This window comes from Cebidichthys violaceus, unplaced genomic scaffold, assembly GCF_023349555.1.
Source record: "Cebidichthys violaceus isolate CVI_PGR_0920_01 unplaced genomic scaffold, fCebVio1.0.p SCAF_684, whole genome shotgun sequence".
In the NCBI taxonomy this organism is placed as follows: Eukaryota; Metazoa; Chordata; class Actinopteri; order Perciformes; family Stichaeidae; genus Cebidichthys; species Cebidichthys violaceus.
Window position 1 is genome coordinate 1 of NW_027176910.1, and position 18,559 is coordinate 18,559.

The window sequence follows — 18,559 nt, forward strand, 5'->3', positions numbered from 1 at the left end:
TAATACACACACCTTGTCACCTAATACACACACCTAGTACTAATACACACACCTAGTACTAATACACACACCTTGTACTAATACACACACCTTGTACTAATACACACACCTTGTACTAATACACACACTTAGTACTAATACACACACCTTGTACTAATACACACACCTAGTACTAATACACACACCTTGTACTAATACACACACCTTGTAGTAATACACACACCTAGTACTAATACACACACCTTGTACTAATACACACACCTTGTACTAATACACACACCTAGTACTAATACACACACCTTGTACTAATACACACACCTTGTCCTAATACACACACCTAGTACTAATACACACACCTAGTACTAATACACACACCTTGTAGTAATACACACACCTAGTACTAATACACACACCTTGTACTAATACACACACTTAGTACTAATACACACACCTTGTACTAATACACACACCTAGTACTAATACACACACCTTGTACTAATACACACACCTTGTACTAATACACACACCTAGTACTAATACACACACCTTGTACTAATACACACACCTTGTACTAATACACACACCTAGTACTAATACTCACACCTAGTACTAATACACACACCTTGTACTAATACACACACCTAGTACTAATACACACACCTTGTACTAATACACACACCTTGTACTAATACACACACTTAGTACTAATACACACACCTTGTACTAATACACACACCTAGTACTAATACACACACCTTGTACTAATACACACACTTAGTACTAATACACACACCTTGTACTAATACACACACCTAGTACTAATACACACACCTAGTACTAATACACACACCTTGTACTAATACACACACCTAGTACTAATACACACACTTAGTACTAATACACACACCTTGTACTAATACACACACCTTGTACTAATACACACACCTAGTACTAATACACACACCTAGTACTAATACACACACCTTGTACTAATACACACACCTAGTACTAATACACACACCTAGTACTAATACACACATCTTGTACTAATACACACACCTAGTACTAATACCCTCAGTCCAGAGGGGCTCTGAGCACCTGCTCCATACTCCGGTCTAACATAAAGCTAACGTTATGCTAAGAAAAAGCTAACATTATGCGAACATTATGCTAACTGAAAGCTGACGTCATGCTCACATAAAGCGAACTGAAAGCTAACATTATGCTAACATAAAGCTAACGTTATGCTAGCAACATTCAAAGTCAGTAACAAAAAGTATCAGGAATTAATGGACACCCTGCAGCCAATCAGAATCCAGTATTCACCCAGACCATGAAATAAAGGACATTATTTATAATAACATTATTTATAATAGGAACACGTTGAAGTGCCGTCCTTCATAAGTGGGCGTCGCCATGTTTCATCCGATAGTGAGTTTGTAGAAACGTATCGTTAAGTTGTTGTTTGCAGCGTTAGAAGTTGAACCTGAGAAATACACAAACACTACACAAACGTGTCCTCATCTGATCACAGAGCGAAACACTCGCAGCAGGTTACATCACGACGAGAAAGAAAATCTCTTAAAACCTAAAGAACCTCCGATCCGGTTTGTACAGAGTCCGGGATCTCCTGAGGTCCAGGTCTTTGTGTTTCTGTGCTGCACTCAGCAGAAATAAACGCGACGACGTCAGCGTTCCTCTGCAGGTTAAACCGATCCGGATCAGCTCTGACCCCCCGCCTCTAGCGGCTCACAGCCTCAGGAGGCCTCAGCAGGGTCAGTGTGTACAGGCTCACGTGAAGAGGACCTGGTCCACTTCTGTGGACTACACAGAGACCTCTGTGAACCACATCAACACACGGAGGATTAGGAACGTTAGCTTAATCTGGTTATTGAGAGCAAACTTTAAAAAACTATAAAACCTTTATTTACATAATTACTTACATACATTAACATTATTACTGATGTGGCATGAGATACAAATATTCAAGTGAAGTACAAGTACATACACAGTACAGTAAAAGGAATAAAAGTACAAATTTACTTTCCAACACTTATTGTAATCACTCAGAGTGAATCTTCTCTCTCGTTATGCATCATGTGCTTTACTTCCTGTCTGCTGACATCACGTCCTGTCTGCTGACATCACGTCCTGTCTTTTGACATCACGTCCTGTCCCTGACATCACGTCCTGTCTCCTAACATCACGTCCTGTCTTTTGACATCACGTCCTGTCTTTTGACATCACGTCCTGTCTGCTGACATCACGTCCTGTCTTTTGACATCACGTCCTGTCCCTGACATCACGTCCTGTCCCTGACATCACGTCCTGTCTCCTAACATCACGTCCTGTCTTTTGACATCACGTCCTGTCTGCTGACATCACGTCCTGTCTTTTGACATCACGTCCTGTCTTTTGACATCACGTCCTGTCCCTGACATCACGTCCTGTCCCTGACATCACGTCCTGTCTCCTAACATCACGTCCTGTCTTTTGACATCACGTCCTGTCTCCTGACATCACGTCCTGTCCCTGACATCACGTCCTGTCTCCTAACATCACGTCCTGTCCCTGACATCACGTCCTGTCTTTTGACATCACGTCCTGTCTTTTGACATCACGTCCTGTCTCCTGACATCACGTCCTGTCCCTGACATCACGTCCTGTCTCCTAACATCACATCCTGTCCCTGACATCACTTCCTGTCTCCTAACATCACGTCCTGTCCCTGACATCACGTCCTGTCTGCTGACGTCATCAGAAGACGTCACCTGTTCGATGCTCATGATATCTGACTCTTCCTGTGTCTCCTCCTGCAGCGGCCTCATCGCCTTCAACTCCACGCTGAGCTTTGAGCTGCAGCCTCAGGAGGACCTGCACCCCCACCAGCAGGGGAGGGGGGGGGAGGAGGAGGGTGACGGGAGTGGAGGGAGCGGAGGAGGAGGAGGAGGAGGTGAAGAAGAAGGAGGAGTTCACCTGCTGTTCTCCACCACCCCTCTGGAGGGCGACGGTGCCGGAGGTTGTGGAGTCTCACACACCGCTGTACCTCCGCTCCACAGCGCCACACACACACACACACACCGGGTGAGACAGACCACGAACCTGTCTGTCTCTATACCTGTCTGTCTGTCTGTCTGTCTCTATACCTGTCTGTCTGTCTGTCTCTATACCTGTCTGCCTGTCTGTCTGTTCTACAGTGATGATTAAAACGTCCAATCACAGAGCTCTGAAGTCAAGGATCACACTTTAAACTGACTTTTAGATTCTGGATCAGTTTTTGGATAGTAGTGTCATAGTTAGTACTCTGAGTAGTACTCTGGGTAGTATCAGCAGTACCTGTATGAGATATTTTATATGTATTTGTTCTGTGTGCAGAGGAGGAGAGACATCCTGTCTGAGACCAAATACATCGAGCTGGTGCTGGTGGTCGATCACCAGGAGGTCAGTGATCATCTGTAATAAAGAGCTGAATATTATTACTATATATATATATATATATATATATATATATATATATAAAATACAGAAGTTTATTTCTGTGTTTTCCCAGTTCCTGAACTACCAGAAGAACAATAAGACGATCATCTACCGCATGCTGGACGTGGCCAATCAGGTGGACTGGGTGAGAGCCTCCACGTCACCGTAAAGCCGTCTTTGTTAAATGTGCAGAAGAAGAAGAACTCGAGCCGTGTTTGTTGTTGTTTCTCTCCAGTTCTACCGTCCTCTGAACGTCCGCGTGGCGCTGACCGGTCTGGAGATCTGGAGCGACCGAGACAAGATCCTGGTGGAGAAGAGTCCCACCGACACCCTCAACCACTTCCTGGACTGGAGGACCAGAGAGCTGCTGCCGCGCCTCCGCCACGACAATGCCCAGCTCGTCATGTAGGTTAACAAAATAAAAGCTTCCGGTTCTGATCCGGTCCGGGTATGTGACGGGTCTTGACTTTGTGTTTCTCAGGGGCGGCTCGTTCGACGGCACCACGGTGGGGATGGCCTCTCAGTCGTCCATGTGCTCCAGAGACCGGTCCGGTGGAGTCAACGTGGTGAGTCAGCACCTTTTACTTTGAAGTTTAGAAACAGGAAACAGTGTGTTTAGATGTTGTGGATTTAACCCAAAACCCAGAACCACAATACCTAACCCGGGTCAGAACCAGAATAACTGTCTGACTGAACACCTGTCTGTCTCTCTGAACACCTGTCTGTCTCTCTGAACACTTGTCTGTCTCTCTGAACACCTGTCTGTCTCTCTGAACACTTGTCTGTCTCTCTGAACACCTGTCTGTCTCTCTGAACACTTGTCCATCCGACCACCTGTCTGTCTCTCTGAACACCCGTCGCTCTGACCACCTGTCTGTCTCTCTGAACATCTGTCTCTGAACACCTGTCTGTCTCTCTGAACACCTGTCTGTCTCTCAGGACCACCTGGTTAGTGTTCTGGGCGTGGCCTCCACTGTTGCTCATGAGCTCGGTCACAACTTGGGGATGAGTCACGACACCGCCGAGCGACGCTGCTCCTGTCAGAACGAACGGCGGCTCGGAGGATGTATCATGGAGCCGTCTACCGGGTCAGTACCAGAATATCTAACCCGGGTCAGTACCAGAATATATAACCTGGGTCAGTACCAGATTATCTAACCCGGGTCAGTACCAGAATATCTAACTCGGGTCAGTACCAGATTATCTAACCCGGGTCAGTACCAGAATATATAACCTGGGTCAGTACCAGATTATCTAACCCGGGTCAGTACCAGATTATCTAACCCGAGTCAGTACCAGAATATATAACCCGGGTCAGTACCAGATTATCAAACCCGGTTCAGTACCAGATTATCTAACCCGTGTCAGTACCAGATTATATTAACCGGGTCAGTACCAGAATATCTAACCCGGGTCAGTACCAGATTATCTAACCCGAGTCAGTACCAGAATATATAACCCGGGTCAGTACCAGATTATCTAACCCGGGTCAGTACCAGATTATATTAACCGGGTCAGTACCAGAATATCTAACCCGGGTCAGTACCAGATTATATTAACCGGGTCAGTACCAGAATATCTAACCCGGGTCAGTACCAGAATATCTAACCCGGGTCAGTTCCAGATTATCAAACCCGGTTCAGTACCAGATTATATTAACCGGGTCAGTACCAGAATATCTAACCCGGTTCAGTACCAGAATATCTAACCCGTGTCAGTACCAGATTATATTAACCGGGTCAGTACCAGAATATCTAACCCGGGTCAGTACCAGAATATCTAACCCGGGTCAGAACCAGAATATCTAACCCGGGTCTATGCTCGCTCCCTGTGGCCTCCAGCTTCATGCCGGGGCAGCAGTTCAGCAGCTGCAGCGCTGCAGACCTGTCTGTCAGCCTGCTGCATGGAGGAGGGATGTGTCTGTTCAACATCCCGACACCAGACCGTCTTCTGGGAGGACCTCGCTGTGGGAACCTGTATGTGGAGACGGGGGAGGAGTGTGACTGTGGGCTGGTGGAGGTGAGCCGTCTGTCTGTCTGACTCTGTGTCTGTCTGTCTGTCTGTCTGTTAGTTTTCTACAGTGATGATTGAAACGGTCCAATCAGGACGCAGGTCCACTCTTGTGTCTTAGTGATGTTCTTCCTGTTGATGTGTTGCTGTGCTCTGATTGGTCAGGAGTGTGAGGACCCCTGCTGCAACGCCTCCACCTGTCGGCTGGTTTCTGGAGCTCAGTGTTCATCTGACGGCATCTGCTGTCACGACTGCAAGGTCCGACTGACACACACACACACACACACACACACACACACACACACACACACACACACACTTACACACACGTGTGTATTGGTCTAAGCTCCTCCTCCCTCCTCAGCTGCAGGCTGCAGGTTCGGTGTGTCGTGATCCTCTTGGAGAGTGCGACCTCCCAGAGTTCTGCACAGGCTCCTCCCCTTACTGCCCCCCCAACGTCTTCCTGCAGAACGGGGAGCCCTGTGAGGACGACGCCTCCTACTGCTACGAAGGAGTCTGTGCCAGCATGCACACCCAGTGCCAGATGCTGTGGGGACCCAGTAAGACTAAAACCAGTTTATACTGGTTCAACTACAGCTAAACCACTTTATACTGGTTCAACTACAGCTAAAACCAGTTTATACTGGTTCAACTTCAGCTAAACCAGTTTATACTGGTTCAACTACAGCTAATCTAGTTAATACTGAACCAGTATATACTTTGGTAAATACCATACTGACCTGTCTGTCTGTCTCTCTCTCTCTCTCTCTCTCTCTCTCTCTCTCTCTCTCTCTCTCTCTCTCTCTCTCTGTCTCTCTGTCTCTCTCTGTCTGTCCTCAGATGCCACCAGCGCTCCACCTGTCTGTTTCTCATCAGTCAACAAACAAGGAAACAAATTTGGGAACTGTGGTCAGCTGACCAACGGCTCCTACATCCCCTGTGGAAAGTCGTGAGTACACACAGTACACAGAGAGTACACACAGTACATAGAGTACACACATTACACACACAGTTATTGTGTCCGTGTCTTCATGCCGACACATCCTGTGACGCCTCTAAGTATAAGCCCCGCCCAGCCTCCGCTGACACCACTTCCTGTCTGTTTTTCAGTGACGTCCACTGCGGCCGCATCCAGTGTCAGGGAGGGAGGGAACGCCCCCTGCTGGGCACCAACGCAGAGATCCTCACCACCACGGTCCGCTTCAACCACAGCGACCTGGTCTGCAGAGGAACCTTCTTCCACCTGGGAGACGACGTGTCGGACCCCGCCACCGTGGCCCAGGGCACCGCCTGCAGCCTCGGAAAGGTCAGACGGCTTTATCTGTAAAATCTGATGTACAAAGGAGAATATATGAAAGAATATGAATCATCTTTGATCATCTAGATCCTGTAAAGATTCTATTTTAATAGAACTTTCTCAAATTTGTTAAATGTTTGAAAGTGATTTTGTGTTTTTAGGCGTGTTTGAACCAGAAGTGTCAGGACGAGTCAGTGTTCGAGGTGGATGAATGTCGCAGGAAGTGCAACGGTCACGGGGTGAGTGGAGTATCAGATCATAAGAGTCACTTCTACTCATATCACATTATTATTATATACCGAGTGAAGCCAACGCTTCATGTGTTAAAGCTGCATTCTCTCTAGTGTCCACCAGGGGGCGACTCCTCTGGTTGTATAGAAGTCTATGAGAAAATGACTACTCTTCTAGAGAAATGCATTATGGGTCCTGTAGTCTTCAGCGTGTGTGTGTGTGTGTGTGTGTGTGTGTGTGTGTGTGTGTGTGTGTGTGTTCCAGGTGTGTAACAGCAACAAGAACTGTCACTGTGCGGTGGGCTGGGCTCCACCTGACTGCAGGTACTCGGGTCACGGGGGCAGCGTGGACAGCGGACCGGCCCGAGCCGCTGGAGGTACGTCACCGACCGACCGACCGAGCCGCGTTCTGCTGCGAGTCCGCCTCACGCTGTGCTCTCTGTTCAGAGTCCGACCCGGTCCGAGTGGCTCTGCTCGTCATCTTCCTCTTCGTCCTGCCCGTGGTGCTCCTCTTCCTCGCCCTGCGCTTCCCTCGCTTCCGCCGGAGGTTCCTGTGTTTAGGACCCGACAGCCCGCTTCATAAAGCTCGACAGCACAACCGGTAACGCTGAGTGTGTGTGTGTGTGTGTGTGTGTGTGTGTGTGTGTGTGTGTGTGTGTGTGTGTTATTTCATCATGTTGAGTTTTAGATGAAAATATGTTTTCTAAAATAGTTTCAACATTAATCTGTTCATTCATAAAGAGTCATAAAACATTAATACATGATTTATAACACGTATAGTTTTTATTTAGAAAAATCTAACTATATTTTGTTAAAGTTATGACTTTTTATTGAAACATTTTGACACTTTTCCTGCAATTTTGTTTTCATAAAATAATAATTATAATAATTATTATAATTATTATTTTTGCACCTTTTTATATGGTTGTTGACAAATACTTAAACAAAGCTGAATATGTGTTTTTAACAGTTTAAATATTTACCCTTAAACACTGGTTTGAGTCTGGTTTGTCTTCTTACCCATGATGCAGTGTGACTCACTTGGAGATGTTGGGTCTGGAGTTAGACCCCCTCCACGTCTCCAGGTACTACAGGTCCTTCTGGTCCTGCTGGGACCTGCTGGGTCCTGATCTGTAGTCTGTCCCCGTAGAGTCAGAGAGGTGAAGCTTTTACTGTCCGACAGATTCAAAGGTACAATATTTAATTTTCTGCCAAAGCACGCGGTTTGTTGACGTGTTGTAGCAGCAGAGGATCATGGGAGTTGTTGTCTTCGTGGTCCAGGAGGTTTTACCCACAGAGGTCTCCTCCTCTGATTGAAGCAGCTTCACGTTTAACATCTCAGCACGTCCTGGAGGAGCTGAGAGACGAGCTAATGATGCTAACGTTAGCTCTACATACATGTTATACCTGGTTTAAATCTTCACCTCGCTGACGATCCCCTCAGACCTGATCACACCTGCAGAGGAAATCCACCTCAGACCTTAAAGCTGCACGGATCCAGATCCCTCCAGCCAGTCTCACTCAGTCAGCCTCGTCACAAACCAGAAATCAAGCTAATCATCTGCATCGTGAGACAGCTGTGTGGTGAAACGTCAGCCGGGTCAGAGAGGATTCTGGGTAATGAAGTCCTCAAAGCTTAAAGGGTCTCTACAGGACCTTCAGAGTGTTAATACAGTCATACATACATGAACACAGTTGTTAGTTATGTAAAGATGAGCGGAGTGATGTCTACCTGAGAATAGAGTCTCAGCTGTCGCCATGTTGAGAGCCATGTGGAGACAACAGAAGAGAGAGACCACGGAGCTGCAGCTTTAAGTCTGAAGTTCAGTTTGTGTTTCTAATTGGAGGACACATCTCTACATGTGAGAGAGACCTGATAGTTCCCACTGCAGAGCGGGCCCTGAACTCGTGGTGTTGTCATGTGACATGTGGTGTGATAACTGGAGATGTGTGACGTGTTCGTCATCGTTTGATGTTTTTAGATCTGCTGTGGTCACTGGATCATTAAAATCACATGAGTATACTGACATGTGTTACCTTTTTTTAAACTGCAAATTACGTCAACGTCTGTTTTATCTACGAAGATGAAGATTTTACTCCGTTCATCAAAAGTTTACACTTTTATTTGCAATATTACTAATTAGCTAATGTTAGCTAATGCTAGTTAACGTTAGCGATTATCTGTTGGCAGCCGGTGAGCAGCACAGTCCTGCTTGGATAAATAACGGAGCTAACCGCTAACGTTAACGTTGCATGGCGTTACATTATGATGCGTTCAAGCTCTATTCAGTAAAAAAATACTACAGTGCGAAGAAATTATGATGCGTTCAAATGCAATCTTGTAAAATGTAGTTTTTGATGAGAAACTTGAATCAAGGCAGTTTTTGTTAAGATAAAACGGATAAAGAGAGAAATCAATGACCTCTTTAACTTGTTTTAGTTTTTAAAGATCTGCTTTCTGAACAATATCGTCTAGCGGTGTAAACAACACCACCACTCTCAGCTCCCGGCAGCACGGCTAACTGAGCTAACTAGCTACAGTTAGCGGTTAGCGTTACTTTAGCAGCAAGTAATCAAAACCTTCTGAGCGTTAATGACTGTTTCTAGTACGAGTCTCTGTAGCATCACCATGATGTTGAAGCTGATATTTTAAGATAAAATAGTTCCATAATGTCGCTTTAAAACATCGCAGAATAACACAAACTATCACATTAGAGAAATGTGAGTTCTCACATGTCTGAGCGTCCTTGAATGCATCACTATAGAACGATGTGTGACGATGAAACCGATGATGTGTTTCTTTGGTCAGGACGCCGGTGATGGAGCGAGTGGACGGCCGTAACGGAGAGCAGGTCCGACCTCTGAGGTACCACCTGAACCCCCCGACCGACATCCCGCTGACTCCGCCCACTAAAGAGGTAACCTCACAGAGTCAGGAAATCATTTAGGTCATTTAAAAGTAGTTAGTTACATTAAAAAGAGCTTTGAGTTGGTATGAACTATGAAGAGCAGGCGTATTTTAATTAGTGGGGTTCAAATATGGATCCAGAAGATTATTTTTAAGAGGTACAGAGATACAGAGATGGTTTAAGTTACATCAGATTAACATATTTAGGTTGAACTGAAGAGCACTGGTGTGTTTGTTTACTAGTTTAAATGATGAATGTTGAGTTAATAGTTTGAATTATGGAGATGAGGTACGACCATTTAAGTTCTTCTTGTTCCTTATGGGACATAAATATTTAATATTATTTCATCATTGATTTATGTTGTTTGCTCTTCATTTTATTGGTTATTCTTGTTTAGTTTTTTTAACTTATTTGTTTCATGTTAATCTAGAAACGTAACGTCAGCCCCCCGAACGTTTGTCCTGAGCGTCACCTCTTCTACTAACATCTGAAGAAATTAATCACAAACAAACAGAAAACATACTTTCTGTATCTGGATTTTGCCCTTTTTCTGAAAAAGCATACTATTCCCTAATTAATATTCCACTAATAATCTTGTTTACATGCAGCCGCTCACGTTTATACGTCCTGTACATAACTTTTCCTGCTCGCTGAGTTCTTCAAGCTTTTCTTTTTACGACTCTGAACAAGAACAAACTCTGACGCCGTGAACAGGAAACACAGACGTACGTTCTAAATGTGCTGCTTTAAAAGTCCACAGACTGCTGCTAAAACCTGAAGAATATCAAGAAAAGGCTATATTCAGAATAAAACCTTTAATGATATATATTTATATATAAATATATAGTATATATTTATATATAAATATATAGTATATATTTATATATATATAAATATATATATGTTTTTAGTGTCTATTCCCTAAAAACAGATGTATTAGATCTTTTCGTTACATCTGGATTTAAACACTGAACAAACTGTTGAGTGAAGGTGAGGTCTGGATCAGAAACCTGGAAGTTGTGGTTCCAGACTCTCCTGCTGCAAACAGCATTTATTGTGACAGGAAGTGACATCACAGCTGCAGATGTTTTTTTTTCTTCCTTCCTGTGAGCTCACATTAACACATCTGCTTGTTTTGACCTTTGACCTTTTTCCTGCTATCAGCTGTCTCTCTGCTTCCTGTTTCTCTCTCCTATCAGGTTCATGACAGACCTGCTCCTCCCACTAAGCCACTCCCCCCTGACCCCGCCCTAAAACCCCCGCAGGTAACCTCCCCCGAAAGGCCTTAACGTCTGTGTCGATCGATCCGATCGATCAGTGTCTTGTTGTTGTCGTGTTGTTGTCGTGTTGTTGTCGTCTTGTTGTGTCGTGTTGTTGTCGTGTTGTTGTCGTCTTGTAGTTGTTGCCTTGTCGTTGTGTTGTCGTCTTGTTGTCGTTGTGTTGTCGTCTAGTTGTTGTGTTGTTGTCGTCTTGTTGTCTTGTTGTCGTGTTGTTGTCATCTTGTTGTGTCGTGTTGTTGTCGTCTTGTAGTTGTCGTCTTGTCGTTGTGTTGTCGTCTTGTTGTTGTCGTCGTCTTGTCGTCGTGTTGTTGTCGTCTAGTTGTTGTCTAGTTGTTGTCTTGTTGTCGTGTTGTCGTGTTGTTGTGTTGTTGTCGTCTTGTCGTTGTGTTGTCGTCTTGTTGTTGTCGTCTTGTCATGTTGTTGTCGTCTTGTCGTTGTGTTGTCGTCTTGTCATGTTGTCGTCGTCTTGTTGTTGTTGTGTTGTCGTCTTGTTGTTGTGTTGTCGTCTTGTTGTCTTGACGTCGTTGTGTTGTTGTCGTGTTGTTGTCGTGTTGTTGTTGTTGTCTTGTTGTCATCTTGACGTGTTGTTGTTGTCTTGTTGTCGTGTTGTTGTCGTCTTGACGTTGTTGTGTTGTTGTTGCGTTGTTGTCGTCTTGTTGTGTTGTTGTCGTCTTGACGTCGTTGTGTTGTCGTCTTGACGTCGTCGTTGTGTTGTTGTCGTCTTGACGTCGTTGTGTTGTTGTTGTCTTGTTGTTGTGTTGTTGTCGTCTTGACGTCGTCCTTGTGTTGTTGTCTTCTTGTCGTCTTGTCGTGTTGTTGTCGTCTTGACGTCGTTGTGTTGTTGTCGTGTTGTTGTCATGTTGTTGTTGTTGTTGTTCTGGTCCAGTTCTTCTTCTTCTGTTTGACTTGTTTTCATGGATCCAAACCTTTGGATCTGATCTGAAACAGAGTCGAGGAACACATTCACACAAAAGACTTTTTATAAATATAAAAACTAATATTGTTTGAACTCGTCCTTACATGAAAAATGACTAAATGTAGTTTAGTTTCACCTCCTCGAGTTTAACAGAGAGACGAGTTCCCCTGAATCAGTGTTTCACTGACCTCTGACCTCTCCGTACCGTCAGGATCAGAAGTGAACAAACAGGAAATGTGACTTTATGTTGTTCAGAGATCAAAAGAGTCTTTATGATACTCTCAGATTAAGTGTCTCTGACCTGCTGCTCTTCTTCTGCTCTTTTATTCCTGCTTCTCTTCTTCTATTCTTTTATTCCTGCTGCTCTTCTTCTGCTCTTTTATTCCTGCTTCTCTTCTTCTACTCTTTTATTCCTGCTGCTCTTCTTCTACTCTTTTATTCCTGCTTCTCTTCTTCTACTCTTGTATTCCTGCTGCTCTTCTTCTGCTTTTTTATTCCTGCTGCTCTTCTACTCTTTTATTCCTGCTGCTCTAACCCTCACACAGAGAGCTGCCCCCCCCACCAGACCTCTGCCCCCCGACCCCCCCGACCAGGTACAGTCTACCTGTCGTGTTTCTGTCTGTGTTCACACCCAGCTGTGTGTCAGGGTACTAACTAGTAACCAGTACAGAGTACTGGTTACTAGTACTAATAACTAGTATAAGTAACTAGTATAGACTGCTAACTAGTAACATTAAATAGTACAGAGTACTGCTAACTAGTAACTAACACTAGTAACTAGTACAGAGTACTGCTAACTAGTGATATTAAATAGTACAGGGTACTGCTAACTAGTACAGAGTACTGCTAACTAGTAACATTAAATAGTACAGAGTACTGCTAACTAATACAGAGTACTGCTAACTAGTAACATTAAATAGTACAGAGTACTGCTAACTAATAACTAACACTAGTAACTAGTACAGAGTACTGCTAACTAGTAACATTAAATAGTACAGAGTACTGCTAACTAGTAACTAACACTAGTAACTAGTACAGAGTACTGCTAACTAGTGATATTAAATAGTACAGAGTACTGTTAACTAGTAACTAGTACTAGTACAGAGACAGTTTGGACTCAAAGCACCAACCTGTCCTCTTACTTCCTGTTTGTCTCTCAGCTCTATGAGACGACAAGTAGAAGTATAAAGTAGCAGGAAATAGACTCAAGTAAAGTACAAGTACCTCCAAATATTACTCGAGTATTTCCATTTTCTACTGCTTTATACTTCTTTACGTCTCAGAGTAAATATTATATTCTTCGCTCTACATTTTCAGATTATTGATCAACTAATAAATGATGATGTCATATTAAAGATTAATATAAAGTCATTAAAGTGATGAACACATGAATACAACACATTCATATCATGTAAATCAGTCGTTCACAAGCACTGGGTCGGGACCCTCAGGTGGTCGCAGGAGATTTTCTTTGAATCTCTCGTCTTTCTTTTCTATCTGCAGTTCAGCTTTGAGCCTCATGAGGGAGCTGAATGTTCCTACTGAAACTAAAGACAGTGAATTTAACACGAAAGGTTTCTGTTTGCTTGAGGAAATGAAAAGACTCATTTATGAAACAAAGGAAACCTTCTAGATGCTTTAAGATCTTATATAATATATGGATACATAAATAATGGATTGATTTATAGAGGCCTGTTTATAATTCATGGGTTCGTGAGTACTTTTACTTTTGGTACTTTAAATATATTAACTTGAATAAAAGTTTTGAATGCAGTTGAGGTTTACTTGTAACAGAGTATTTGTACACTGTTGTATTAGTACTTTTAACTGTATAAAGATCTGAGTACTTCAGCATGATTCTTCTTCCTGTGTTTACTCTTTGGTCTGCATGCTGCACTAATGATGAACGCAGCACGTTGTTTCTGTTTTCCTCCTGACTTCCTCGTCTCATCTTCCTCTTCCTCCTCACTAACCCTCCAGCTGCTGGGGAGTCGACCGGCTCCGCCCAACAAGCCCCTCCCCCCCGACCCCCTCGCACCTGGACAGGTACACCACACCTGCTAGCTGCTAGCTGTTAGCACGTAGCTGTTAACACATAGCTCTCATGCACTCAGCATGTTGAAAAGGATGTGAATCGTTGGTCCTGATTGAGATGATTTCACTGGTTGAATCAGAGAACCAGGTGAGCTGTGATTGGTTGGTCACGTATTCTGAGATCTGACATCACGATACCCGACAGCTGTGGTGCGTTCAGTGACAAAAGTGAGCATCGGGCTTGCCATTTACAAGCAGAGTCATGTGACACTCTGTGCTCACAACACTGCTGCTGTTTTTATTCACTAATTCATTAATAACACTCGGCTCTACGTTGCTGTTTTCTGTCCGTACCATCAGTGAAAATCACTTCCTGTAGATGTTTCACAATAAAAGTTGGCCAGGAAAGCTTTTTCAGCTGCTAAAGGCTTTTAATTTGAAGTATAGTTGCAGGAAGTGTTGAGTTTTGATGATGGTACATTAAAAACAATGAATAAAAGTTTAAATAACTTATAATCAGAATAAATGAAGTCAATCATTGATCTGTGGAAGAAGAGGAACTCATAAACTTTGCTGCACTGAGCTTCCTGTTTATTTCCCATGATCCTCTCTTCAGGTTCCTGTTTCACTCAAACCTGTGGTGCCCATTAAGCCCCGCCTGCTGCCCCCCCCGACCCATCCCCTCATCCCCCCCCACCCCGGATACGCCGCCGCCACCAAACCACCACAACACAGAGCCGGAGGCAACAGGTACGACCGTCCCACCAATTACTAGTTAATAACTAGCTAATAACTAGTTAATAACTAGTAATAGTTACCACGAGACTCAGACCCTGAGGGGGGGCAAGTCCTAAAGTTGCGACGTTTTAGATTTATTTTCTAAATATTGTGACTTTATTGTCAGAATATTATAAGTTTTCATCTAAATAATAAAACATAAACATGTCATTGTCTCTCTGCAGACGACCTCCTCTTCCTCCCTCTCGACCCTCTGACCCTCTCAAAGTGGACTCGTCTCCTCTTTAGCTGACTCGTCTCCAGAGACATTTAATCTGAAGACGTTCACATAGAACATGAAGAAGATGAAGATGAAGAAGATGAAGATGACTTTATTACCCACTTTGCACTCAGTCGTCTGATTCTCTCTGTATATAGATGTTAACGTGCCTTGCTCAGCAGCACCGGGACACTCTGGACTTGACCTTTCGACCTCAGACCTCTGACCCACAGCTGCATGAAGTGTCTTGGTGTCATTAGTTCAGCGCCCCAACAGGGGTTCAGTGCCTTGCTCAAGGATCGAACCTGTGATAACAGTAAAAAGTAGCAGAGGGGTTCTCAAACTGTGGTCTGGGGCCCTCTGCAGGACCTACTGGACCCTCTATAGGACCCTCTACAGGACCCTCTATAGGAACCTCTGCTACAGGACCCTCTACTACAGGACCCTCTACTACAGGACCCTCTGTGGACCCTCTACAGGACTCTCTACAGGACCCTCTACTACAGGACCCTCTGTGGACCCTCTACAGGACTGTCTACAGGACCCTCTACAGGGCCCTTTACAGGACCTTCTGCTGGACCCTCTGCTGGACCCTCTGCTACAGAACCCTCTATAGGACCCTCTACTGGACCCTCTACTGGACCTACAGGACCCTCTGTGGACCCTCTACTGGACCTACTGGACCCTCCCTGAGGAGTGTCATGAGAAATATTTTTTCACTTTCAAACTTGATTTTTTAGAAAACCACAGAATGTAGAACTAATAAATAAAGGAGTAGATGACATCATCATGGAGTTCTAATCTTCTAATCTTCTTCTGATGAAGTCAACGTTTATTATTATTGAGTCATCATCAGATGGTTTAAAGAGTTCTTCACCAGAAGAGGACCGGTCTGAAGACTTGAGATCAAATGATGGTATAAAGGTTTATGATGCGTTCAGGGACACAACCTGAGAGTTTCAGAATAAAGTTGAATATTTTAGAACATTTTTTTATTTTATGGAAAACATGACTTCATTGTCTAAATATTATGGCTTTATTCGTTAAGTATTAAGAGCTTTTTATTGTAATATTCTGACTTCTTTCTCGTCACCACTTTATTTTTTCATATTTCATAATTCATTATTTAAAATGTAAAAAAATATTTTTTACTTTTTATTTTACGACTCATGTTTCTAAATTAATTTGACTTTATTCTTGAACTCTCAGACTTCCTGTTGAAGAGATTCTAGTTGGACCAGAAGTGAACCTTCTCTCAGTAAACCCCGTCTGTTTCTGCTGGATCAGGTTTTTGTTATTTTTTCGACCCACCTTGACATTTCTCTCTGAGACAAAGAAGAATGTTTGTAACGTTACGCCAAAGACGAGCTGGATGAAAAATATAAAGGATTCATCTGATGTGATGCTTTTAATTTGAAGGAGACTCTTTTTATTTCCCTTTTTACTTTTACTAGTTCAGATATCAAAACAATAACTTTGATAATAGAAACATTTTATACAAAAACATTTGATTCACTGAACAAAACAAGACGTTCTTAAATGTACAAGAATTGATTGATGGTTGGTTGGTTGGTTAATTGGTTGGTTGGTTGGCTGATTGGTTGATTGGTTAGCTGATTGGTTGTGGTTGATTGGTTGGTTGATTGGTTGGTTGTGGTTGATTGGTTGGTTGGTTGTGGTTGGTTGGTTGGCTGATTGGTTGATTGGTTGTGGTTGGTTGTGGTTGATTGGTTGGTTGGTTGTGGTTGGTTGGCTGATTGGTTGATTGGTTGTGGTTGATTGGTTGATTGTGGTTGATTGGTTGATTGATTGGTTGTGGTTGATTGGTTGATTGATTGGTTGTGGTTGATTGGTTGATTGATTGATTGATTGGTTGTGGTTGGTTGATTGGTTGTGGTTGATTGGTTGGTTGATTGGTTGGTTGTGGTTGATTGGTTGGTTGGTTGGTTGGCTGATTGGTTGATTGGTTGTGGTTGGTTGGTTGGTTGTGGTTGATTGGTTGGTTGGTTGTGGTTGGTTGGCTGATTGGTTGATTGGTTGTGGTTGATTGGTTGATTGTGGTTGATTGATTGGTTGGTTGGTTGGTTGGCTGATTGGTTGGTTGATTGATTGATTGTGGTTGGTTGGTTGGTTGTGGTTGATTGGTTGGTTGGTTGTGGTTGGTTGGCTGATTGGTTGATTGGTTGGTTGGCTGATTGGTTGGTTGATTGATTGATTGATTGTGGTTGGTTGGTTGGTTGGCTGATTGGTTGGTTGGTTGGTTGGTTGATTAGTATTCAAGCTGTTAGCGTCTTGTTGTTTCCATGTTTGCTGCTAGAGGAAAACGTCCTCAATAAAACTGTTTCTACATCATCTCACTGTTTGTTCGTCTACATGTTGAGTTCAAAGTACCAGTACCCGTAAAGTAATACTGATACTAATAGAGTACATTATTTTATACTTTATATACTTCTACTTTATTTGACACTCATCATTTCAATGGATTCAATCAGCTGCAGAACGTCAAAGACGCTGAACTCAACTGAATGTGTCGTAGGTGCTTCAGTCGTCAGCCAATCACACGACTCGCTTTAGGAGCGGGGCTACACAGTGATTGACAGGTCTCTACCAGAGATGTATACGGCGTCTCTACGTCACTCCTCCTCCGTCCAGATCTGGTCACTTCCTGTTCAGTGGTTGATAAAAAACAACAAGATGGTAAAATGCCGAACTTGAGGCTTTTAAAATGTCCACAAACGTCACCGTGACGGTTTTTAATGATAAAAAGTTGGTATTGATTAGAGAAAGAAAGTCCAATATAGACGTGTGGGAGGAGTCAAACAAACAGGACCTTCACCCAGGAGACCACAGTTCATGTCCTGTGTGGAACTGAAAGCAACCCTGTGAAACTCGTGTGTATAAACGACTCTTAAGAGGTTCTGTTAGTAAGGTGAATATTTCCTACAAACCTTTATTTCCAAGTTACCTCAGATAATAACTTCCTGCCAGCTTTTATTTTGTAAGTGTCTTTTTTAACGTTTTGGGTCCTTTATTTTGAAGTCCTTCTTGGCGAAACAGGCAGCAGATACCAATCTCGTCAGAGTGTCGTAACTTGACTTCACATAAAGAAAGTACGATAATTGACGGTGTTGGTAAGATATTCCTCCACAATAAGAGACTTTATTAACGGTTAAACTCTGGAACGGGAACAACATATTGTGTGTTTATTGTGTTTATTGTGTTTAGTGACAGATATCTTAATGAACCTGTAAAAGGTGGTAAAAAGTATCACTGCTCAACTAGATGCTAACGTTAGCTTAATGGATAAGGCTACATGACTGTTGTAGTTTTAAGCTCATGATAGAGTTCAGTGGTTACATGTGAAGTTTGATTAATGTCCACATGCATATTTAAATGTACTTTAATGAAT

General features: G+C 43.3%; 1 protein-coding gene across 1 annotated transcript; it reads left to right on the top strand.

The window, feature by feature from the left end:
* Positions 1-1,041: 1,041 nt before the first annotated feature.
* LOC137890752 (disintegrin and metalloproteinase domain-containing protein 12-like) lies at positions 1,042-17,502 on the top strand. Its single transcript, XM_068734950.1, has 20 exons — positions 1,042-3,084; positions 3,376-3,441; positions 3,551-3,622; positions 3,713-3,882; positions 3,959-4,043; positions 4,417-4,565; positions 5,319-5,496; positions 5,653-5,745; positions 5,852-6,047; positions 6,328-6,436; positions 6,598-6,793; positions 6,946-7,023; positions 7,280-7,391; positions 7,462-7,615; positions 9,824-9,932; positions 11,123-11,188; positions 12,665-12,712; positions 14,100-14,165; positions 14,770-14,903; positions 15,116-17,502. Exons 1-20 carry the CDS (start codon positions 2,779-2,781, stop codon positions 15,177-15,179), a joined length of 2,451 nt encoding a protein of 816 aa, XP_068591051.1. The 5' UTR covers positions 1,042-2,778; the 3' UTR covers positions 15,180-17,502.
* The last annotated feature ends 1,057 nt before the right edge of the window (positions 17,503-18,559 follow it).